Source organism: Colius striatus, chromosome 1 (assembly GCF_028858725.1).
Source record: "Colius striatus isolate bColStr4 chromosome 1, bColStr4.1.hap1, whole genome shotgun sequence".
Classification (NCBI taxonomy): Eukaryota; Metazoa; Chordata; class Aves; order Coliiformes; family Coliidae; genus Colius; species Colius striatus.
Window position 1 is genome coordinate 89,291,788 of NC_084759.1, and position 25,965 is coordinate 89,317,752.

General features: G+C 40.6%; 1 protein-coding gene across 2 annotated transcripts in view; it reads right to left on the bottom strand.

Annotated features, from left to right (window-relative positions):
• Positions 1-957: 957 nt before the first annotated feature.
• Positions 958-25,965, bottom strand: part of FUNDC1 (FUN14 domain containing 1) — a 51,634-nt gene continuing 26,626 nt past the window's right edge. The window contains exons 1-5 of one of the 2 annotated variants that reach the window (XM_062000335.1): positions 17,488-17,623; positions 14,642-14,798; positions 12,650-12,725; positions 5,118-5,246; positions 958-3,515 (exon numbers count right to left, since the gene is read on the bottom strand). In XM_062000335.1, the coding sequence (XP_061856319.1) occupies positions 3,438-3,515; positions 5,118-5,246; positions 12,650-12,725; positions 14,642-14,798; positions 17,488-17,518 (471 nt within the window). In that variant the 5' untranslated portion in view covers positions 17,519-17,623 and the 3' untranslated portion in view covers positions 958-3,437. Of the gene's footprint in view, positions 3,516-5,117; positions 5,247-12,649; positions 12,726-14,641; positions 14,799-17,487; positions 17,624-25,965 lie in introns of those variants that run through there. The other variant, XM_062000325.1, reaches the window with a different exon arrangement.

Sequence of the window (25,965 nt, forward strand, 5' to 3'; positions counted from 1 at the left end):
GGAAGCCCTTTTTTCTTTAGTATCCAGTGATAGGACAAGGGGTAATGGACATAAACTGGAACACAAAAAGTCCCACTTAAGGAGAAACTATTTCACTGTGAGGGTGAGGGAGCCCTGGCACAGGCTGTGCAGGGAGGGTGTGGAGTCTCTTCTCTGGAGGCTTTCAAAATCCCCCTGGACATGTTCCTGTGCGACCTGATCAAGGGGAACCTGCTTGAGCAGGGGGCTTGGACTACACAATCTCTTGAAGTCTCTTCCAACCCTGACCACTCTGTGATTTTATGATTCCAAATGTTCTCCTTTCTAAAATGTTATATTTTTCTCCTCAAAAAATGTTCTTCAAAAAAATGCCATCAATCTTTCACTTTTCTCTGAATCTTCTTAGCCTGCATTAGTTTTTGTCAGAGAGGATGATAGCAACTTTGAAATCATTCCAAAGAAGAGCTTACCACTAGAAACACAGTATTGCTGTTACGCTCCATTCCGTTCTCAATAATCCCATCAACATCCATTTTTCCGACTGTCACTTTACAGAGCTTTCCCTGATGTACAGTGATATACAAGACTCTCTTCCGAGCTGACACCTATAAAACCCCAGGTATTTGCCCAAAGAGCTGCATTTGTAGGTCTTAGTACTTTATCAAGTCTGTCGCTTCCTCTTCTCCTCATCTGCTGTGGTAGCTCCAGCAGCAGTTCCTGGCAGCACCCCCTCTACCTCACTACCCTAAGGAGCCACGTCAGAGAACTGTGCCAGCACGGCTCTGCCAGCAGCTATTCCTCTCCTTGGGTCACAACTGCATTACGCTAAAGCCAATCCAGATACCACCACAGTTCACCTTCGCCTTGATGTCATTTCTCCTTCATTTTTGGTCTCTCAGACAGTTTTACATCCACCACAATGTTACACTTTTCATTCCAAAGGCTTAAAAAATAAAATCGTAATAAAAACCTCAAGACTTAATTCGTCCAGTTCTTTATTCATTGCCTTACCAAGAATCTCCAATAATGTCAACAGAATAAGCAGAACTTTCCTCTGCAGAAATCAATCCTGCATACTACTGTAGCTGTTGGGTATTTTTGTGGTTGTTTTTTTTAATTCTGCTTTTAACTGTGAAGTACATTCTTTGGTCACACAAACAGCCTTGTTAGCAAGCACGCTAAAAGACACTCCCTTGAAATCCTTTCACAGAGAGACTTTTTAAAAAATGCAAGTTGGGCTCTTGTCACTGAGGTGGTCACTCCATTCCTAAAGCCCTTCGGAATGGCCAAACTCATTCCCATCAGGGTGGGGAACTCATGTCCATTGGCCTCAGCAACTCTTTTGACGTGCCAAAAATCCATCAGCTTCATCAGCAGGAAAGAGCTCAGTGGTTATCTTCCAAGTATCCTTTGGGCTGAACACTAAGGCAAAGAAACTTTCATATTTTAACATTTTCACCTTAAATTTTTCTTCAAATCCCAGATGGCCCAGTATGCACGTTCCTCATCAGGCTTCCTACTTCCAAAGAACTGCAACAACTGCGTTTACATAGCTTTAGGTACTCACCTTGAAACTAAATATTTAGGATGCTAACACTTTGCTTGTGGCTATTTAAGGTCCTTGGTTTTGGAGCTTTGGTTTGGGAGGCAGCGGTGTTATTTTTTATTAAACAGGCTTTAGCTTAACAAAACCCTTTAACCTCACAGGTCTGCATGACGTGCTTCTCAACTTGCTTACTTTGGCCAGAAGCATGTAGAGATGAAGTCAACATGCACTGCAGACCTCTGAAGTCCACCAATGAGCCAATCTAGATACCGAGTTACTACATCAAACACCTTGCACGTACAGCCCAACTGATGGATGTTCAGCCCAAGTTCACATCCATCCATCCATCAGATTCTGAAGAATCTCTACAGTTGTTCAGACAGCTGAAACCAAGGGAACTCGTGTGGGACAGAGTCCATTTCACATTAACTGGCACCATGGTACAGGGAAAAACAGAAATTGGGGCAGAGTAAATGGTCCTTCTTGGGAAGAAACTTCTAAGAGGTTCGCAAGCTTAAAATGCAGAAAAATGCATTAAACATTTGTTTGGATTCTCAACCTCTTCAGAGTAACCTAGTAACACATCACCAAGGCCACCTTAAAACCTACTTGAGAAAAGATTTTCTAGCCCTTCCAGCTCATGCCTCCGATCTCCTCAAGAATTCGCTTCCTGCTTTGATCTGCCAAAGGCAGAGGCAGCAAAGATTAAATCCCATTTGCTCTCCCAGGCTTCAGAAGAAATAGACACTCTTCTAATAACCTAACTGAAACCAATCTGTACCCTCGTGCTTCCATAGCTGACACTCAAGACAGTGAAAATGTCTAGTGACATTTTCTAGTGACAATCTAGTGACAACTGAAAAAAAGCCAAAAAAGTTCTGAGTTGTGGAGAACATCACGGCCACAGAGGTGAGTATCAAAGCAAGTATCATTTGCAGCTGACGGACTGTAAGAGGAGCCCTCATTTTGCTAAGACACGGCCAAATGACATCTCATCAGACCCAAAGAACCACCAACAATTGCACCATGCTTGGAGAGACGCCCCATCCATCTCTTCATCCCACCAGCCACTGAAGTCTGACACGACTGATGTGGCTTACTGAGCGTAAAACAATTCACCATCAGATCGCTGAGGAGTCTGCGCTGGCAACGAGTACCTGCATACTGCAGTTTCAGCAAGGAGTCCCCACGTGTCTACACACCTGGGAAAAACCACATGTGTATCCACTTTCTTAGCACAAAAAAAAAAAGAGTATCACAAGTATCTCTGCAAATATTTGTACCAGATGCCTGCAGGCTGTAAACCCGAGATCTTCTTATTTTCTGTGTACACAAAGGCCAGAGCCAATGTTAATTCTCACCTTTAATAAGCTCATGATTCTGTTATTTAATACTCTGTAAAAAGGTATTACAGGTTGATAGATTATTGCAGTGACTTCTAAAGAACATGGACAGCCATGAGGCTGAAACTACAATATCATATACATTATGTAGTCATTGATACCACCTACTACAGCATGAAGAAAAATATTTTTAAAATAAACAATATTCAACTGAAAACATAGAAATGGAGCTCTCTTTCTTACAGTATGGTTACATCTCTATATTCCAAGAACAACATTTAAAAAAATGCTAGATCTTGAAAGGCCATAGATAAAAAAGAGTCATGATGAAGATGAACCAGTTTTGCCCAGAAATGCTATAATGAGCACATTGCACAGTTTTTCAGCAAATCCTAGTTTTGCCAAGCTTCAAGAGGCAAAAGCCTGAAATGTAAAAGCTTCCACGTTGCCTAGCTAGTCCACTCGTCCGGCTCTGGAAGGCCCAGTGACCCACACTGCTTGGAGACAGCGCGTCACCACAACTGTTGTTCACCGACGCAAATGTCATTGGGAAGACAGGAATCAGGTCCTTACGATGCCAGGCCTAACAAAAAGCCTCCAACAAATCCACTGGACACCACGATGTTCTGTTTGATAAACTCTGTTGACTGAAAAGAAAAACAATATTTGTAAAGTACCGAGTCAAATGTGTGTGACTGTAGCGTTTAACACTTATCACAACTGCCTGGAAATGAGAATACTAAAATTATGAAGAGGGGTGCAGGGGGAAGAAACATGTTCAAAAACATATGAAGCTGGGTGGCAACTGCTGGCACTGATGAAGTGAAAATTGACTCTTGGCTGTCTTTAACAACACATTTAAAATACAGTTATCATTTAAAAAGTCAAAATACAGAGGAATCGTCATAGCAATTTCATGCCGAAACCACTCTTGTTTTGATTAAAACAAGACAGATGTTCCACAAACTCCACCATGACTTCAATTTTAATCACATGAAAAAAAAGTCTTTAAAAAAATCCACACAAACGATTTTTGGAAGACTGGATCATTGGAAAAGAAATATACTTCGTTCGTTATAAGCCACTTCCCTAACAACTTAATCCTACAGAAACCACTTACGTATGACGACGCCTGTGTACGCTATTTCATCATGTATAACATTTTATATCAAACACATGCCATTTCATAAATCCTCTACTTCAAACACTTCAGACTGGCTATTAGTGCAATTAGATGAAAATAATATAATCTGAGAAAACCAACAATGAACCAAACTAAACAACCCCATCCTGTCCCACCTACTTCTGCGGGGCAGTGGAGAGGGGACAGGTTAAGCTACTTGGGGTGCAGAAGAGGCTGGGAAACCATCTCTCATGAACTTCCACTTCACATCACATTGAAATTTAATATATTTTTTTATCACCCTATGTGCAACTCCATACAAGTTAAATCTGAATTCTCAAAGGTCTCAATTACAGAGCGCTAGTGTGGCTGCTGTTACATTGTCTGCAGCATATTCCAAGTCAGGATTCATACTTATTGAGAAAGAAACTTACATCTGTATGAAATGTGAAAACATGTTAAAACAGGCTAAACAGACTTTATCTTAAAAAAACCCAAAACAGCAACCAAACAAAAAAATCCCAATTGAATAAAATGTCTTCAAATGATAGAAATAGCCCCAGTGACACTGATCAGCACACCACAGGCTGCATCTTTCTACCTCTTTCCAACATAGTATTTACCTGACAGATTCTAAAGACAGATATTCTTTCAGCTGTATAAAAATGATATAAACCCCACAACTTTAACAACAAATAGGTCATGTCTTTTTCTCCAGAAAGGTCGGTCTTTTCTAACCACATAATTTTGTTACCAGCAGTCTACGAAGCTCTGGCTTTTGTTTTTGTGGCCACCATGTTTTAACTGCAGCACTCTCAACCTTTTTTGTCATGATCTTTCTGGCTTTCTCACTATCCCAGAACCTGCAAAGTCAATAGCAGTTCTTAAGCTGTACCAGCTGTAAAAGTGCATTCACTTTGAAGTTTGTGTGTCATCTTTATGACTCAACAAAATACAGAGCTAAAGGAAAGAGTACAATCTGATAACTTTTAATGAAATGTACAGCCAGACCATCTCTGATTCTGATGCTTTCCAGTTTTGGACTTGCATTTTCAAGTAATCACCACCTGCAGAGGAAGGTAAGAAAAAACGACTGGCAGAAATCAGTTTATCACCTTAGACTTACCTCTTCAATTAGAGTATTGATTTCGGGTGCTGCCTTATTTGCACGCTTTTTTAACTGTTTTTTTGCTTTGTTGACATCTTTTTCAACTCTCTTCCAATCAACTTGTACATATCCACTATGACTAGCAATCTAGGGAAATAAAGGGTATTTAGTATAATGGTAGTTAAAATTTCATGCGTCAAAATACGGTATCTTAGTGCCTACAGAGAGAGGGGTTTAAATTCTCTTTCTTTTTTTTAAAAAATTACAGATACAGGAAAATACATTGTTCCAATTACAGCAGGTACTCTGCTTCAAATACTAATGTTTTCCACAGCAACAGCAGTTCATATTAGAACAAGCAATGGCAAAGTTCAGTAGACTCTTGTTAATTTTACCAGTTCTCTACTCTTCAGTTATAAAAGCTTTAAATAAGCATGGCTTTCCTTCAGCATTTACTGTAACTTTACTTGTAAGAAAAGGAAAGAGAAAAGCACATTCATAGGACAACAATGAAAAAACTGTTTCATTTCGTCTTCTTTCAGAATTGTGGAAATCTGATTTGTGACAGGGTATCTGGGGCTAACCAGAATCATCCTTAGAAACACTGAAAACTATTATTTGATCTTACATCATTTAAGCTGCCTGACAAAAAAAGAGTTTTGATACAAGAAAATTCTCATACTTTCTACAAAGCAAAGCGAGTAAGTAGAAAAATAATACGGTCTGTGTACAGCAAAAGTTCTGTAACATCTGTAAAAGGGGGAAGTTTTGGAGGACTGTTCATACTAATTTGCACTCAAACTCTTCAAACGCTTAAACAACATCCATAAGACTTTTAGCACTTTTAACAACTATCCCAACCCTTTCTCTTATTTCTCTTGCTCAGATTTGATCCTGGAAAAAAATTAAGATGTTGTGTAACCTGACCAACACTGACAGATCAACCAATTTCCCTACAATTCACAAAATAAATACGTATTGAAATGTTTATCGGATCTTAGCTTAAAAAAAAATTAAATCAGGTAATTACTGCATGCTCTAGAGAACAGTTAAGCAACTCATTAGTTGGAAAAAACAGAAGGGAGGGAGAAAAATAAAAACTAAGGATTACTGTTGATTTTAACTGCTAAGACAAACAGATATCGTCCACTAACTTTACAGGTAAATGACTGTTACACAAAAAATTCTTTCTGTAAAGTGAGATTTCTCAGGTGCTTCTTAAGGTCATATTTAGCAGTCATGTAACTTATCGCAGAATCACAGAATCTTAAGGGTTGGAAGGAACTTTGCAAGGTCATCTAGTCCAATCCCCCTGCCAGAGCAGGACCACTTAGAGTGGGTCACACAGGAACTCATTCAGGTGGGTTTTGAATGTCCTCAGAGAAGGAGACTCAACAACCCATCTGGGCAGCCCATTCCAGTGCTCCCTCACCCTCACAGTGAATTCTTCCTTGTGTTTCTTTGGAATCTCTATGTTCCAACTTGTACCCACTGCCCCTTTTCCTATCATTGGACATCACTGAAAACAGCCTGGCTCCATCCTCCTGACACCCACTCTTTACATATTTGTAAAGAATAAAGAGATCACCCCTTGTTCTCCTCTTCTCCAAGCTAAAGAGCCCCAGCTGCCTCAGCCTTTCATCACAGGGGACCTGCTCCACTCCCTTCACCATCTTGATGGCCCTGTGCTAAACTCTCTCCAGCAGCTCCCTGTCCTTCTTGAGCTGAGCAGCCCAGAACTGGACACAATATTCCAGATGTGGTCTCATGAGGGCAGAATAAAGGGTGAGGAGAACCTCTCTCAACCTACTGCCCATAGCCCTTCTAATACACCCCAGGATGCCACTGGCCCTCTTGGCCATGAGAGCATATTGCTGGCTCATGCTCATCCTGCTGTTTACCAGGACCCCCAGGTTCCTTTCCCCTACATTACTCTCTAACTTATGTACCAGTGTTTTATGCAAATAGTGCAATCAGTAAATAAAAGTCACAGATAAGGAACTTTTGTAGAACAGCTACTTAAATACACAGTTTATTAGGTTTGGTATAGGAAGAATTGTTTCACATCGCTTACAGGCACTGAATTTTGACTTCCATGTAGTTCTTTCTACCAAGTAACTAAAATTAGACCATCTAGCTTGTTTTACAACAGCCATAATAATTAAGCAACATATTTCACCACAAATTAGAATATCACAATCCTGAAAAAAACTAAAATGAAGCTAGTGTCAGATAGAATTTTGTCTGAATTTAAAACAAGGCTCCTAAAAGATCACCTACGTAAGAAAAAACCCTTTCAGTTTCCATTTTTGCACAAGATTAAAAAACCCAATTTGCTGGACAAACGCAAAATGAACTTATTGTTATACTCCCCTTTACTTCACCTCTCAAGAAATTGAATGACCTTGCATGTCTGCTGTATTTATCCCCTCAGGCACTAGTGTGAGGCAGGGATAGCTAATTAATGACTGTCCATACAGTATGAAAACATGAAACCACATGTAAAGTTGCACCGCTTGCACACCCAGTCACTGGATGAAACAACAGGGAAAAAAAAAAATAATAACATGGTTTTTATTTCATGGATTGAACGTTTCACAAGAATTTCTAGAAGGCCCAAGCATTGAACTGGTGCTTTCTAACTCGTAAAACTGAAAACTAAATATGGCCTGATTGACTCAGTCCAACACAAGGTAAGAAATGCTAATATATTTGCTTGCCTGTAAATCCATTTTAGAAGAAATATTTCATTAAGACTAGCTCAATCAGCTCAGTTACCCATACAAAAAAAAAAGGATAAGGCAGAACTTTTTCAATTAAGTTCTGTTTAGCTCTTCAGTAGTTACACATTTGAATAAAAACACTAGTTTACACAGTAAAAACAAAAAACCCAAAAAAAAAGAGAAAATCACACTCCTTTTCATCCCTGAAGTTAGTGGCCAAGATCATAGCTTATGGTTTTGAGTGTTTGGACACAACTGTGAAATAAGCAACAGAGGTCACAGCTTTGAATATAAAATTTATAACTGAGAAGAATAAAACCCTGGACTTCACTGACATGGTAGTCAGAGCCCATGTCATTCCTACTGTGGCTGCAATCGTATTAATTACTTAACTTTGTATGTAAGAGCAGCAATGTTGGTGAGAGACTTCCATTTTTAGATGCTAATACATCATGAAAAAAACTATTGCTGACAATAGTAAATTTACATAAACACAAGTTCTTGATGTTGAACAGTATTTTTGAACTCAGTCCCTACAATAGCAAACTAAAATAATAATATTCCATTATCAGTTCCATACTTAAATATTAAGAAGTCATATATATAGATATTCTTAGAGAGACACATGTGGGTAGGGGTGTAGATTTCTGTATGTACCTATAAATCTATGTATGATAATGGAATAATACACATTACATACATATAAGTATCTCATATATCCTATATGTAAAATTTACTTTAATTCAAGATCTTCCAGAACTGTTGAAAAAATGATTTTTTTTCCAAAAAGGAAATTGAAAAATACCGCATCAATGCAGAATATGTACTAAATAGAATATTAATATTAAAAACATGTACATCTTTCTCTACATGTATCAAAGAAAACTGAGAATTGAAAAGGGAAGACTTCATTTTAGGTGATGATACCAGAGAGGCGTACAAGTATCTTGTTTTTGTGAAACATTATTATGAGTAATGAGCAGAAAATTTATACGGCAAGATAAGAGAGTTTGAATGTCTTCAAAGAGAAAATCTCTCATACTAGAAAAGCCCAACCAAGCCTAGAAAGTACATGTGAGCTCCCTGTGCTCAGCCGCTCATGCAGCACACAGACTTTCATATACTTTCTGGTATTTTGATAGGCAGCAACCCTCATCACACAGAATCACAGAGTCATAGAATGGTAGGGGTTGGAAGAGACCTCTAAAGATCATCTAGTCCAATCGTCCTGGTGCAAGCTAACCAACTTCCAGAACATATCTGACGAGTCTCTGATCTCAGTATACAGAGACAAGCAGGGATGAAGAAATAAGACATTTTTTTCTGCTAAGAGTTAAACTGCAGAGGCCTTTGGCCATCATCTGCTGACACAGCTCCACTGTAACCAGTGAAACTAACTTACAACAATGAGAAATGATGCCACTCTATTTCATGTCAAAATCCACCAGAACTATGGTATTTCTTTAAAAGGCTAACTTCCAACTACTGTTTGCTTTGGCTATTCTACCGAATGTTCCCTCAAAGTCTGCACATATCAACTGCCAAGTGCGATATTCAACACAAAAGCAAATAGGAAAGAGTTGTGTTAAGTCCCCACCTCCAGAAGCATGTTGTCCCCTCCCCACTTTACTGAGATGCCACAACATCATCATGGCATGGTATCAACAAGCCCCCATACAAGATACAGCCAAAAAGTTTATTTTGCTTCTTGTGTTGTCTTTAAGGATTCACTTAAGTTAGAAAATAATTTCATGAAGAACTGCACTCATCAGTGGCATATTAATAGGATGAGGAAAAATATATTAGCAAAAGCATAAATAACTGAAGAAAAATACGATCTTTTTATTAAATAATAGTCAACACATGATGGGAAAAGCTGCAATTTGTATGTTGACTGCACAGTAAAAATCCAACAAAACCATTAGTAAGGATACAGTAGTTTATAATCACCAAGAGAACAGGCACTCATTAAGAACAATTGGTTTTAACTAACTCATTATGAGCCACATGCGTTCATATTTCCCTGCTCTTCAGGATTTCACTAAGCTCTGCTGTACAAATTAAAAGTTATAGAAGGAAAATGCCTTGCTTGTTATGAGAAATGAATTCTGTTTTCCTTAATATAGTGCATGGGTATTAGTCTTACAACAGTTTATTTGAAGAATTGCATGTACTTCAATAAAAAAGGAGAGTTAATTGATCAAATTAAGTTGTTGAACTATCCAGCACAAAGGTGTGATAACAGATTTCAATGTTGAAAAACTATGCATATTCCTTAATGTCATTTTTATTCTCTTCCTCACTTCACTTAATCTGTACTAAGAGTGAAAAATTTCTACAACACTTAGAAAAACCTGAATTTTTTTTTTTTTTGCTTCTTGTACAAACTGACACTCCAATAATGTATTGCTTTCAGCTTCCTAGTAGGTTTCTTGAGATGAAGTCATCAGGTGCTGAAGCAAAGATGCATTTTTTTTAATTTCAGGACTGAAATGTTGCACTGAATGGGCTTTAGCCAAGAATCTTGCCTTCTGTAGATCTTCTTGTTTTAGTAGGTAATTATAACATCAATATTGCAATCAGCAAGTTGAAATGAAATCTGCAGCTTCAGAGAAATGTACAGATAAAAAGGAAGTTTCTAGTCATGTGCTGAAATGCTCCTCTGCCCACTCAAGGGAAGCACTGAACATGTATTCATAGGGAAATTAAAATCACGATGTGTGATCTTTAAATGAAAAAATTAAAGACTACAGAAATGTAATTACACTACAGAATTTATGACTCAGCTTTAAAAATGCAAAACGTTTTGAATTAAAATGAAAGACCAAGGCATTTACTTCATTCCTTTCCAAGAGAATCTGATCTTAATTAAAGATATAGACAACTCAATCAAAATATGCAACTCATTTTCCTCTTGGATAATATTCTCTTTCAGATACACTGTAAATGAGATCAATTAAGAAATCAGACACTCAAACACATGGTAAATCTATTTCATGTACAGGAAAGCTCCCCAAATTTCACAGCTCAACAAGCCAAAATATTGCACAAGTAATGTGTTTTAAGCAATTTCTATTTTCCTTTGTCCGCAGGTCTTCATTTTAACTTTTCAGCTTCCTGTAGCAGAAGTACTAACGAAGGCACCTGCAGGCAACATCCTGCCTGCTACCCTTGGATGCCAGGCCTCTGTTCTGCATGCTCTTCAGCCACATTTAGGTAGGAATTGTCATGAAAAGAATTAAGACCAACGGCATTCAACACAGGAAGGGAGATTCGGATCTAGGTCACCTAGATGAAATGTGTGCATTTATATACGTATGTAAAGATTTAATTCTTCCCTTATGATCCAGAAACACACGTTTATAGGCTAAGTCCAGAGTACTACATCAAATTAATTAGCTTACCGGTGTAACACATTTTTTCAGAATTTTACATCTGGATGATTCTAAACCATGTCAGATTCAACATCCTTGTAAAATTCAACCCTGTGTTTCGGTATAAGCCCAATAACCAGTAACTTCCAAGAAATTTACAAAGGTCATCAATGCCCAGTAGTGAAGTAGAATGAATTATAATACTATAAAATGTCCTATCAAAATTATTTCTCTTTGACTTTTGACGTTGTTGATGATGCTTGCTTTTGAATAATTCAAACTGAAATACACTTTCTATTTGTTGAAAACAACTTAAACCAAATAATTCCAAGAGTATACGTTCTCACGTAGAGTGCTGCAGTTCAGTTACATGTTTTGCATGGGGTTTAAAAGACAACCCAGAACAAACCTCAAAACAGTAGAGAACACGATCATGATGGAAACGATACTACTTCACACAGCTGTGATGTTTTGATGCATTACACAGCAGCAATCAGAGGTACTACCCAAGCCTTTCTAATCAACAGTTGACCGCAACAGCCATTACAATCAAAGGAATACCTCCAGAGTGATGTTGGAAAGAATAAAAACAACAACAAATTTAACATCCTGCCTCAAAAATTGTCTATTATTGAATCTAAGTGCACATCAGACTACTTGCTCTAAAATGATTTGAGGAAAAAAATGACAAGCTCAAAGGTAGTATGACATGAAAAATGCCAGTAAAAAAATCAGGAATTACTTGGCACCTTACAGAAGGATTTGTGAAATTCTCCTTCACTTAGAAGTTCTCTCATCTAATTTAAAGGCTTTTTGGAAATATGTCTTCCCCTAACCACAATATCTCATGGGAAATGCAGATGATCATGCCAGATAACATCACTAAAAACTATTGGACTTGAAATCCAATTGGACAGAGGAATCCAATGAAGATATCGGAACTCTGCAAAGCTTCAGAGGTTCAACAGACAAAACCAGTAAATAGAGCATGGGGAGAAAAGAGAAAAAGATTGCTTCAGAATGGGACCAGAGGAAGCCTTCCAAGCAACTACCAAAGAAGCCTACTTATTTTGAAGTACTGATAAAATTGTCAAACCTATTTAAAATACACAGAGCTTAAATCCCTTGATCGCCCACACCATACATTTACAGGAAGTTCCTCTAATCTGGCAATATTGAATTGGGTACAGCATCTCAAGTTTCTGCACAGAGGTTTCTTTTGGCTTACTACAAACTATTTTACAGGATAAAGTAGATTCTGATTCACCAACAATTTTTAGAAATCTTTTTGTACACTGTATGCCAGCTGAAATGTAAGTTTTTTTGACTGATAAGGCTAAAAAGATGAAGTAGATAAGAAGCTTTCCTAATTAAATTTTACCCAACAGCTCTGTTTTTCCTATTGTTTAGTAAATAACATTTGCCAACTTATAAAGCATGAAATGCTACATACTTGAAGCAGAAGAAAGCCACCACCTACTGCAGTTGCTGCAAGCTTTCCGACTTTCTGGAACAAAAATCCCGCACACCTTAGGAGAACAAAACAAAACAAAACAAAACCCAGTCCAATGAAGTTGTCTGCTGAACAATGCCACACTCCAAAATTCCTGACTACAACTATTGCTATTTTTTCATTTAACAAAGCAAACGTATCATTTCACATTTTCAAATCTTAAAATCAGAATTTTTAATAGTAACAATACTTATTTAATAATGTCTAACATAAGATAACATGAGTCATGGTTGCTAGTTCATGGCTGTCCTGTAAGGCAATACCAATGTAGTAATATAAAAGTGCTGTTATAACTGTTCCAAAATGGAATGTAAATATATTATAACATCATTTGTATTAACTATACAACTATACAGCTAAAAACAAGTTATATCCCTAATGTAAGAGTTAAAAACCAGCAGGGTCCCTCTACTGGGATGTGGCCTTAGCCTATTGCTAATGGATCAAGGCAAATAGAAAATTATTTATCTTGTTCCTAGTCTCCAAATACTCCTAACATTTGACAGAGAACAGCACAGATATTGATACCACAGCACAGTTTGGGCAGGAAGGGATCTCCGGAGGCCATTTAGTTCAGCCAACTTCTCAAAGCTGAGCCAGCTGCAAAGTCTGATCCAACCTCCAAGCTAAATCAGGTTGCGCACGGCCCTAACTCAGGCAAGCGCTGAATGTTTCCAAGGGGGATAGTTCCATAACTTCTGTAGGTAACTCTGCTGGGGTCTGAGCCTCTCCCCTGACTAGCCCACAGAGAAGGGATATTTTCCCCCCTGCATACGAACAGTGAATTCACATTCATGTACGTGAATACACACATAGCAGTATACACATTATATATATATATATATATGTACTGAAATACACACTTCCCAGATCTGTCAATAAGTCAGCTTTTATGGATGCCAGATGAACTATTCCCTAAAAGTTTCAGGATTTATATATACACATCTGTCTTTTCAAAATAATTGTTAGGCTTTGGAGGCAAAAAAAAAAAAAATCATAGAATCATAGAATGGTAGAGGCTGGAAGGGACCTTTAGAGATCATCTAGTCCAACCCCCCTGCAGAAGCAGGTCCACCTAGATCAAGTTGCATAGAATCAACACAGGAAGCCTGCACTCCTCAAGGCTCTACTGAGTCTGGACACAACAAAATTTAACTTTTAGTCTGTTTCATCTTCGAAATCATGTATTTTAAATCTGTTTGAAAAGTTACTGTGCTACCATACTACTTGTTTTTCACTTAGGTATTTTAGAATACTGGAACAAATACTGTTCAAATACTTTTGACAAATAAATCCTTCAACAGAGCTGCTAAGAACCGTGGCCACATTTTCCCATTTCAGTACTCATCTTTACTGTCTAGCTTTCACCATGAATTATTTTAGCGTAACTAGACTGTGGTAACTCTTCAGTTAACACAAGAGCAGACTGTTAAATTTGTTCAAAATGGCTCCAGCTGACTTTACAGGGAAAAAAAAAGTCTCTATAAAATGAGGCTCAATTAAAAGTACATTCTGCCATACTTTTTTTTTTTCATTTCTTTTACCTTTAAAATATGTCTTAGCCGTAATATCATAACTAGGTTTCTAAATCTATACTAGCAAGGAAATATGCTTTTCCATACCAACAAAAGTTACATGCGGTAATTTTCCATTTATTCCTTGTGCTTTTAGAGCTGTGCCATTTCCTCAAATCCTTTTCACAGTAACTTGGTACAAGCTCCCTTAGATAACTGGTATTTTACCGGTACCACGAAACACTCTAGAATGAGTCAGAGTAACAAGTTAGGAAACTGTTCACACATGAATCTTGATCAATGATAAAGGAAATCCCGCTAGAGAAGATAACACGTATCTGCTTAAATTGCTTTGGAAAGGAGATCTTCTAACACCGTAAAAGGTCTAGCACAGCTATGAAAAGAGATGCTCCCTCACCAGCCAGTCACGCCGCCCATCACGATCTGGGTAGCGACGGAGTATTTTTCTACAATTGGTCCCGAATTGCGGCCAAACACGCGGTTCCACCAATGGTGCCGCCGGGCATACTCTGTTAAATCCAACACTTCATAGGAATCATCGTCACTTTCATGTTCTTAAAAAAGAAAAAAAAAAAAGAAGAAAAAGGTTATTTTATGGGCTGTATAGTAAAATCAACAACCTATTTATAAGCACCTCAAATGTTAACAGAACCATTTTTGGTATTAATGGGCTAATCCGATGGTTCAAATTACAGCACACAGACTACCTATGGTCCAGCAGCTCACAGAACAAAGGATTTTTATGTTTTCATGCCCAAATCTTCCAAGTAAGGAAGAGAAGTCTATAGGGAAAGTATAGTCTATAAAATCCATGACTGGGAGAGAAAAAGTAAACAGGAATCTCCTACCTGTTCAAGTTCAGTAACCAAGAGGCATCAGATAAAACTAGCAGGTAGGTGGTTCAACACAAAAAAAGGAACTCTTCCAGTTGTCTCCTTCACCCACGCCCCCCCTCACCAGAAGCCCCAGATAACCAGTGGAACAGCTTGCTGTAGGATGCTGTAGATATCAAAAGCTGATGTGGACTCCAAATAATAATGAAACAAATTAAAAGGGGAGGAAAAATCTACCAAAGGCTGTCAGACGCAAAGACAACAATCATGACTAATGAGGTCCTGGGCTGAAAATCATTACAAACATTCTGAGAAAGTATGACTACATGCTCTCCCTGTTAAATCTTTCTTAGCTCATCCTGCAGCTGATGGCATTCAGATACAGGATGATGGGCTTTCATCTGACCTAGTACAATTGCTTTTATAAACTTAAGCAATGTGAAATGTGTTTAACCTAAAAGAAAGCACACACACCTCTTCAGGATAGCACAAAACTCTGAAAGATTGAGAACTTCTGGCCTGGTGTTGTTTTCCTTGGAGGGCTAGACCTTAGCACATACTAAATAAGCCAAGAACAGACTTTTCCACAGCAGGTGAAATAGATGAAGCCGGGACTTCAATAAAGTTTCGTATTTGCAGTGCAATTCTGTCAGTCTTTTCAAAACAGGCCTTCTACAATTTCAAATTAGAGATCCTAAATACTATGTACACAGGAAATGGTTTTACTTTTTTGTAAAGAAAAATATTTTAAGAGCATATTGTAGTTCTATGGACATGCACACAAGTTACAGTCCACATTGGTTAAATACATTTAAGGTGAAACAGAAGTACAGCAAGGATGCTGGGGCATTCTGCTGAGAAAAAGAAGTTAAACTACTACCTAGAATTATAAAGCAAGACTGCAGATGTAAAAGTTTTATTAAGAATTTCAGCAGCTTATTTTGAGTCTTACTAGAAGTATGGGTAGAAAGTCATAGAATGTAAGAAATAAACATGTAGCTTTTCATTATTTCCCCCTGTGATCACTTCAGTGTTCCTAAGTACTGAAAGGTAAGTAGCAAGATCCTCAATGCTAAAAAGTTGTTACTGAATGTTCTTTCTCTACCAAGAGCAAGCTGTTTAGCTTCTTTAAATGTAGAGGAACATAACAACAGTCATGGACAGTTTAAGATGAATTCTGCCTCTGAACATTATTAAAATCAAAACTCACACCACACATTAAAATAATGCTGGAGCATTTCCTACTGATTAAAAAGCACTTCCTTGTAGGATAATACTATGTATACCTTTCATGGAATCGTTTTGGTTGGAAAATACCTTTAAGATCCTTGAGTCCAACCACTAACCAAATGTGGCCAAGCCCACCACTAAACCATGTCCCTCAGCACCTCATCTATGCATTTTTTAAATATCTCCAGGGATGATGACTCCATCACCATCGTGGGCAGCCTATGCCAGTGTCTAACAACCTTCTCAGTGAAAAAGTTCTTCCTAATCTCCAATCTAAACCTCTCTGGGTGCAGCTTGAAACTATTTTCACTTCTACAACTCAGGAGATAAGAGAGTGAATCCCACCTCGCTACAACCTTCTTTCGTAATTGTAGAGATTGATGATGTCTCCTCTCAGCCTTCTGTTTCCCGGGCTGAACAATCCCAGCTCCCCTAAGACTTGTTCTCCAGGCCCTTCATCAGCTTCATTGCCTGTCTCTGGACATGCTACAGTACCTCAACGTCTTTCTTGTAGTGAGGGGCCCACAACTGAACACACGCACATGAAACTGCGCTAGTGCAAAAAGGCGTTACACCATGAGGCTGTACCGATATACTGTACATTAAAAAGCACGGAGACGACAGAGGCTGGCGAAACCGCTTCTCATTTCCTCAGGGAGCCCTAGAGGTTCAGTCCTACAGTCTCCAGGACTTTCGGCCGAACAGAGCCGGCATCCACAGCCGCCGCTGCCCGTGCTGCCGTCAGGGCATTGCCCGTAATTCCATTTTTAGGCAGCTTTCACCGAAGGACTTGCTTCTCCCTCCCCTCCCGCCTCGAAGGCGGTGCGGTAGTTAAGCCGCGGAACGCCATGGCGGAGGCCGGGAGGTGGGCCTGGGGAGGCGAGGACCAGGGAGGCCAGGGCCGCCGCTGTCAGCTGCCGCCTCAGCTCACCCGGGGACGGCACAACGCCGCTGCGCCGCTCTGCCACGGGCCGCGGGGGATGGACGGGGGAGGGGCAGAGCCCAGGCCATCCCTCCCCCGCCCCCATGCGCCGGCAACGGCAGGGGGACCAGGCTGCCCCCCCCTTGCCTCCGAGAGGAAAGGCGGCCGCTAGGCCTTCCCCTCCTCCCCCTTCCCGTAAGGGGACGGGACGGGACGAGTTGCTGCGGACGAGCCTGAGCCCACGGGGCGCCCACTGACCTGAGGCGGTGCGGGGCCTCCGCGCCGCCATCTTGGCTGGTGCTGACAGAGGAGCCGGGCCCGGGGCCGCCGAGCTCCGCCTCCTGAGGGGCTCTCCGAGCTCCCCGCAGCCCGGCCGCTGCACCGCCCCCTCTGCGGCCGCGGGCCGGCAGCGCGCATGCGCCCCCCGCCAGCCGCCCCGCCCCCGCGCTTGGGGACTCTCCCCGAGGCCGTGGGTGACGGCACGGGCACCCGGGCAGGGGGTGTCCCCCGTCACCGCCGAGGGTTGTGGGGGCTGTAGTTCGCCGCGGGGACGGGCGGCCATTTGGGCGGGGGGCGGCCTGCAGCCCTCCCTGACCGAAGGCTTCGGCGGCTGACAGGTCAGCGCCTCAGCGGTCAGCGCCTCAAGCGAGACGGGAGTCTCATTCCCGCCGCCCTGGAGGGCTCGCCCGCTCGCTGAGCCACTGTGGTGCCAACCCGCAGGGCTGGCAGCTAGGAATTGTTTCCCTCCGCAGTGGGAGACATTCGCTGATGGCATGTGTTTGGACCTCAAAAAGAATCTCAGAATAACTCTTGTTGTGGATGAGAAGTCAAGGGTTGTCAGTAGCTGTGGCTGGACAATGGGCTGCACGCCGCAGGGACGGTTGGAAACATGTGCCTCGTTGCCATGGGCATTAAGTGTCCCATAAAAATTAATAACCAGAAAAGAAAACAAAACGCATGGCCCCTCAAAGAACAAAGGTTAAAGTCATCGTGAGCCGTGAAATGTGAAAAATACCTAAATTTGGAGTCACCTGGCCCGAGTTTACTCCCTCCTTCCATGTGAGAGCGGGTGCCCTGGGTGGTGTTTTTAGTGGGCTAAAAACCACGCAATTGTGGTTTGCTGCTTTTATTTAGTTTTTTTTTTATTGTGTGCTGCTCCATACAACCTTTATAGCCGTTACACAGAGGTGGCTGACACTGTAAGCACAGCTTAAGGAACGCTGTGGCAATGCAAACATCAAGAAAGCTTATTATAAATAATAAAAGAAAATTGGGATATTCTAAAATGTTTACAGTCTCCCATTTGGACTGTCATGCTGCCAGTACACAAGACAGGCAATTAGGATGAAAAAAAACACCACTTTTTCCCATGTCATAAAGCTATTTTTATAAAGTGAGATGTATCTTGGAATGAAGAATTTAAGATTCTGATTAACCCCTTAATTACACCAGCCTTAGCAGACATGCAAAAAAATAGGAAAAACATGAAGGTGTTTCTTAAATCCATTCTGAGATTGAAGTTAACATATAAAATTTGAAGTTAGTGTATAGAACAGTGGTTTTCTTATGAACTTGTTACAAAAGTTTGCCATAAATCTGTTTCTGTATGGAAGATATAGTTGTCTCTTACAATTTGTTTTGACAAACACAAACACATCTTTGGACTTTCCATGTTGAAGCATATTTTGGGGGATGGGGGAGGGGTTATTTGTTTCTCAATAACAAAAAGCTTGGTGACTTTTATTGCTAAAGAAATCACAATCTTTTTTGGGAACACTAACGGTTTGTAAAAAAGAGTTTGAGGTGTGTTATGCAGCCATACAATTAACAGGGGAAAGAAGCATGCTAACAAAACAAAACAAACAAAAAGCTTTCCTGGCTTCCTTGTCAATGCCAAGATTAGGCATGAGACAACCCAGCTAACTCATCCACTCTAGAAAAGGTTGACACTATCTAGATATTTCCTGATTCATCTCTCAGTTTATACCTGAGTGTATGACTGCACAATATTGGTTGCTGTAGCAGATGATCTCCTGGCCAGGAGAGCAGAAAGGATGCTTTGCCTAACACAGACAGACCTGTTGGCCATTTTCAGTTTCAAAACTGTTGATGCAGTTGCAAACCCTACACTGGTTTGTATGGCTGGCTTTCACCTCTATTTCTGTCTCTCGGGGAGGTCCCAGAAGACATTTTTTTTACTGCTGTTTACTCTTCTGACTGAGTGCATCCTTGTGGAGCTCCTGCAACCTTTCCACTTCTCTTGTTCATTGTGTAGGCAAAGCTGTAGAGATAGAATAGAAAGAAAGGATTTTCAGAGTGATTACTATAGCCAGTCTTAAACCGTCTTTTGTGTCTCAGTCTGTGCTTGAAATTTCTTGTCCCATGCTTGACAGAGACATTCCACGTGCATTTTTTTTTGGCAAGCTCATCCCTGCACTTGTTTTGGATCCCACCTAGGTGTACCACACAAACACACCAGGTGGCCCTGCCTGCCTTTGCACGCTGTCACAGCAGTATGACAAACTAAACGGAAGAAGTTTGGGAAAGAGCCAGAGAAAGACCTTTTGGCAGCTTGAGGGACTCTGGTATCGCTCTTCTCGGATCAGGATGCACCCACTTCCTAACACATGACAGTTCCCAATGACGTACCAATTGTGTACAATGCAGTAAATCTCTGGCAACTACAGCTATGGTGTTTAGCTCAGCCAGGTCCTCAGCTGCTCCTGGGGGGCTGCTGAGCATGCCTAATGGCTGCACAGGGTTGTGAGATACTTCCTGTGGTACTGGCTTGAGGCCAGCACTGAAAATGCAATCAGGATTGCTCTTGTGTCCTGCAGACTTTACAACCTGTGCAGAGACAGCAAATCTGGATCTCCAGTGATCCAGAATATCTTTGAGAGCTTTTGACCAGCCCCATCGTGATGTATAAAATCCCCCAGACACATTCAAATGAAGGCACATAGGTGCCTTTTTCAGGCTATCCACAGGGACAAATTTTTAAAGGAAGGGTTTACGGTTTAAATTCAGGCCAAGTAAAGGCTCTTTAGAAACAAAAAGTTTCCCTGTGGTGTCAGAAGGACTGTATGGAAAAATTGAAGTCTTTGCTCTGTAAGCCCAGGCCTACAAGATTAGACTGTGCATCCACCATCTGATCACGTACCTGTGACAAGCAAGTTCACTACCATGGCTTGCAAGAGAACGTACATGGTATACTTACCTTGCAAATACTGAAAAAAATCCCACAATAAGGAGTCCTAAAATCCAAAAAGCAGAGAGCCTTCAAACATCTGCATTACACCAATCCTAAGAGCTCCTTTGTGCTGCTGACCAAGCTGGGGACACACTCACTTGGAATTTTTAACCATTTTGCATGCTGAACTATAAAAACTGAAAGCAACACACACTGCAGGCCATCTTCACTTTATATTCTCAACAGATTTAACCTAGCAAATGCACAGTTTGAATAACTTGGCAAGAAACATATTGGAAGGAGTGGATGATTCCTCTTCAAAAACCGGACTGGATGTGCACCTGTTAAAAGTTCAGTAGGCTGGCAAATGGGAGAGAAATGTTTTCTCAGAAATGGGAAGGGATTTGGGTTTTCAGTTCATCTAGATCCTGGGCAAAGGATGTTGTGGGAAGGCAGAAGACTCTTAACTTTTGGAGGTTACGACCCTTCTGCAAAAGCCACCAGGTTGGTTTTGAAGCAGGAGTAAGAGCTTGTGCCAGGAGTTATCCCAGCTCTTTCTTGCCTTCCTGTCAGAGGGGCCATAATCTGAACTGTGATGCACTGGGAAGATGTTAACATGAAGATCCTCCTCCCTGTAGTTACTGTGCTAAGAAACATTTATCCTGCTGTCGTGTGCCATCTCCCTAAGAGACTTTTGATGGCTTGCTTGTATTGGTTGTTTTCAACCTTCCTTTGTTGCTTTTCTTTGTAAAAAGTTATTTAGTGATGAGACTCATTTTTTCTCTTTTGTGATCATCAAGTCCAACTGTAAATCTTAATTTGTTTATCCTAATGAAGCTTCAACTAGAAATTCCCACCACAATCCATGTATGAGGAGAGGATGAAAGGGCGGAGAAAGGGTTGTCTATTGTCTAGATTAACTAACAAGTGCTTGAATTGTACCTTGCTAGAGGATTAAACTCATAGGTACAAAACCTTTAAGTTTAGTGGGCCGTGAGAGGTTTTTAGGCAGCTGAGAACCAAAGACATCACTCAGGCAAGATGCACTGGATCCATAGAACCTGTATTTTACATCTTAAACAAAACTGTTGCTTCATATCAGGTCAGGCAGTGGCAGGATGCATTCACATGATCCTAGCCTGGAAAAGTAAGGAAATAAAAAGTTATGGGGGGAGATTGGTCTTTCCTCTTTGTTTTATTTCCAACATAGTTAATAACGCAAGCTGGTTACCTATTAATCTTTTGATCTCGCTTCTGGTCTGTTAATAGACTTGGAATGCAGTACGGAGCTTTGACCATGACCTCATGCTATTGTATAAGTTCCACTGGCGTGTCTGGATGGTCTCTATGCTGCGCAAGTGGTAAATGCCACGATCGTGGCGAGAGGGGAGATGGGTTTTGCAGCAGAGCGCGCGCCTAGCGAAGCTGAGGTCATTATCGCTTTAGGATCTCTCTGGGAGATAGCTAATACTTAAGCAGTGGGAGCAGACTGCAGGAGGGGATGACTGCTGTGACTCATGAAGGTTAATCTTGCACAGTCAAAATGCTTAATGAAGACTGGAGCTTTGAGGTAAATTTGAGGCTTCTTGTGATTACCTAGGCAAATAAATGGCGGGGAGGGGAACTGAGAGTCTTAAAAAAGAGAAGAAAGTCTTGCAGGGCACTGGAAGTTTGTCTTTAATGTTATATAGGTCTCAACGAGATACAGGTCTTGTCATATTCTTGTTAAAAGCTTTTCTCATATGCAAAATGACTTTTCCTTTCTCTCTTTAAAAAAAACCCAACAAGCCCAAAACCCAGGGTTCTGCGATCAAGAGTACAGTGATATATTTTATTTTTAAGTGGTCCTTCAGAAACAAATATCCAATTTCTTTGTAATATCTTGTAGGTGTTCTAAAGTTCCCTGCCACTGTCACTCAAGTAGTACTCAGACAAACCAGCAGAGAGAATGAGAATGTGGACTGACAGAGGACCTTCTGGCAGCCTGTCTTGCAAAGGAAATGTACAGAATTACTTTACAGAGAAGCCATGATGATAAATCAATCACACATACCACTTCCACAGTTAACAGATGTTCCTATTGAGTTTCTGTAGCATAAATGCACACAAACAATTCAGAGAAAAATAAAACTCCTCTGCATAGCTTTTTAGTAACAGGATAATAACTGGGCAGGGCAGATTTAGCAACAGTCCACACTGAAAAAGTTGAGGACCCTCCAGAAAAGCCATCTGAGCAGAAGAGAGCCCAAAGACTTTCAGACTTTTCCGTTAACGAAGCCCTACACCAAGAAGAGGTTAAAAATGCTAAACTGAAGGGAAATATGGTAATATTTTCCATTTTCTTGCAAGAAATGAAAAACAACACAGAACTGTAATGAGTAAACACTAGACAGTATACAAAGAGAAAGGATAAATTGTGTGAGTCATCTCTGCTGGCAAGAAAAAACCTTCCATCAGATGCTGCTCTGCTAGTCATAGGTAGTATTCACTGAAACACCTGGCTGCTCTCAGCTCACCTCAAGCTCACGAAGAGCCCTTCTATAGCTTCTTCTCTGCTTCCCCTTTTTAGCTGAAATAAAACTAAATAATTTTTTCCCCAGACAACTGAAAATGTGCCAACACAGTCAAACATGAGACTCCCGGAATACAGGGCTGCCGCCAGCTGCCCCGTTCCCTGTGGCTGTATCCCCTTCCTAGATGCAGATCTCAGAATAACATTTCTGTGGCCAAAGGACTGGCTTGCTTCAGAGCCCCTGAGATTAGGAGAACTGGATTTGTTTTTCAAGGGTAATTTTCCTGCAAGGACCAAGGCCCCTGGCAACTGAGGAGACAGACTGACAAGTCAGAGAGGCTTTCCTTATTGCACTTGCACAGAGTAACAGTACTTTGTCACCAAGGCTTTTCCTAATTTTGCAGCAGCGATGTCAAATAAAATTTAAATAACATGTTTATAACAAAAGACTAAGTCTTGAGAAGTTCCCCAGAGAATCAGACTGCCATTTAGTTACCTTTCAAAGCTCAATAATAATAGACTATATCACAGCATTGTTTCCAGCAGCACTGTTATTTTTTTCCAAGTTTTAAATAGTCACATATTGATTTCTGATTAAATAGGAAAGCGGTCTGACAAAAATTGAAAGCAGCTATTGCCTCTGATAAAACTATTCGAAGACAGATAACGTTCACCTTTTCCCTCTGACTTTCATTAATATTTGTTTCCGTACAAGTATTCCACCCACTGTGACTCATCACCACTGATCATCTTCAGCACTTATGGTCTCTCCAAGGACTCGACAATGATTTCTGCAGAGTGAGAGCTACACTGCCCTAAAGAAGGCCAAGCACCACTATGCAGAGTTTTCAGCACATGGCAGGACAGAGACATTGTTGTCTGCTGAAGCTATTTGGCACATAATTCTGAGCTAAACATCTGTAGAGGCAGCAATCCTGTGTCTGAACCTGAAAATGTCACGGGTAGGGATTAGAAGAGAAAACCTCATTTTTCTTCCTGTTGTTACGTCATTGCATTGACAATGGGCAAGACACTCTGGCTCACTCTATAGAAGTTTTTGTTGCTGTATATTTCCTGGCACTGATACTGTCTGCCCAGTTCTTCAAGCTGCAGCAACAGTGAAAGCGTGGCAGCAGGGGCTCCAGTGTTTTAGTGTTGTTCTCATTCAGTCTCATCTAAAGTTACTCAGAGGAGGAGGAGAAGTGTGGGAGCTTTGCTTGGTCCATTTTCCAACTGGAATCAAAATTAGCATTTAGAGTTTTCTAGTATATTCTTACAGTCACAAAACACATACTGCCTTGGAAGAGGACAAGCAAAAGCAACAGACCTACATGCAGGCAGGATTGCTTCTTGGAGGACTCTGCTCATGTAAATTTTTAAAGTTACATTTAATACTGAGGGCTCTCTCTCTCAATATTTGCCAGATGGCAAACTCCATTTTGAATGTGGAGCTTCTTTGCTTTCTTTTTCTTATACAGCAAGGTTTGGCTGAAGTTTTTGCAGGGAGCTGTGTCGAAGCTATCCTGGCCGCTGTCGGCAGCCAAGTTGTTTCTCAGTGCTGAGCCCCAGGAAGCCGTATGTGTGCTGCACAAACAGAGGTCATGCAGGAGGACTGATCTGTATGTCATCTGGCAGGGGAAGAGGTTATGAAGAAGCAGCCGTTGGGCACGGTCTTCAATATATGCATAAAAAGACACAGTAAGCAGAGACACAGACATTGTGATCCAAAGGAGAAGGAGAGTCCTTCCAGGCTCCAGAAAAACCTGACTGGTATCTAAAAGGTGGTCAAAAATGATGAGAAAAATTGAACCTATTAAGTTATGTAGGCTTTCTGTATATGTGTATGCATTTCTGTTCATTATGTGAGGTAAGATCAGGAGTGATTTACAGCTCGCAACCCTTCTGTGTCTGTTTACCTCAGCTTCCACATTTCTAAAGACATGGAAGCTTCAGGACTGCCTGTAGACTAGGGTTCTGGAAAGCATGGATGCTTATGTTGCCAGGTTATTTTCTGTGCTTGTGTTTAGCTCCCGAGGCCTAGATAGATGTACTTTCAGACTCTGCTTCTCTGAAGTGATACTAACCTGTCAGTATGCACCACAGAGCTACACCAAGCTGGACGAAGGGACAGAAGGGTGTCCAGTGTCCATGAATCTCAAAATAGTTAGCACACAGGTAGTCACTGTGAGGCTGCATCTGCCAAGGGAACTACAGCAGGGTTGTACATCAGCCACCAGTTTTTGTTCAGCTGGGGCCTCACCCTGGAGTTACCAAGAAGGCAGTGAAAACAGGGAGGATGCTCTGGTAATGACCTTATTGTAGATGTATTTGACCTCTTTCTTGCCTACTCATGATGTATCACCAAAGCTAAAAAGTAAATGAGCAAGTGGATCATAAAGCTGGGCTTCAGCAGCTCAATATTTTTGAAATACAACATCACACCATATTAACTATCTTTGCTTTACACTGTTTGGTGGTGTTTATGTTTTTGCTTATTTGTACTTTGAATATTTTTAATGTATTGTATACTCCATAGTCAGTTTCTGAATTCAATTTAGATTTTTCTTTTCTTTTTTTTTTTTTTGATTGATCAGGACCAGTAAGCAATCTTTATAAAATTTGTTTGTTCTGTTTGTTCCTGTCTTCTTCCTAAATGAGTCTGATGAGTGGGTGATTTGTTTGTGCTGTCATTACGAAAACCATATGTTGATGTGGTCTTATGGAGGAGTGTTTTTATTATTTTAAGAGTTCAGCTAAGGATGTTTCCAAAGGAGTTATAATTGCTCTTCTAAGTACAAAGGCTGAACAATGACTAGCTTACAAATAATGCCAAAAATCTGTTCAGCTCAGTCTAATTATTTCAAAGACTAAAATCTGTTTCTCAGAAATGTCTTCTTTCCACACTCAGAACTTTTTAACATACTGAGAAAGTTATGTTTACTCAAGTTCTCTATGGATTTATAGTCCAAATGTCTGGAACAAGGAAAAGTACCCACTTTTGCACATACAGTTTAAGGCTGCTCCTCTGTCTTCA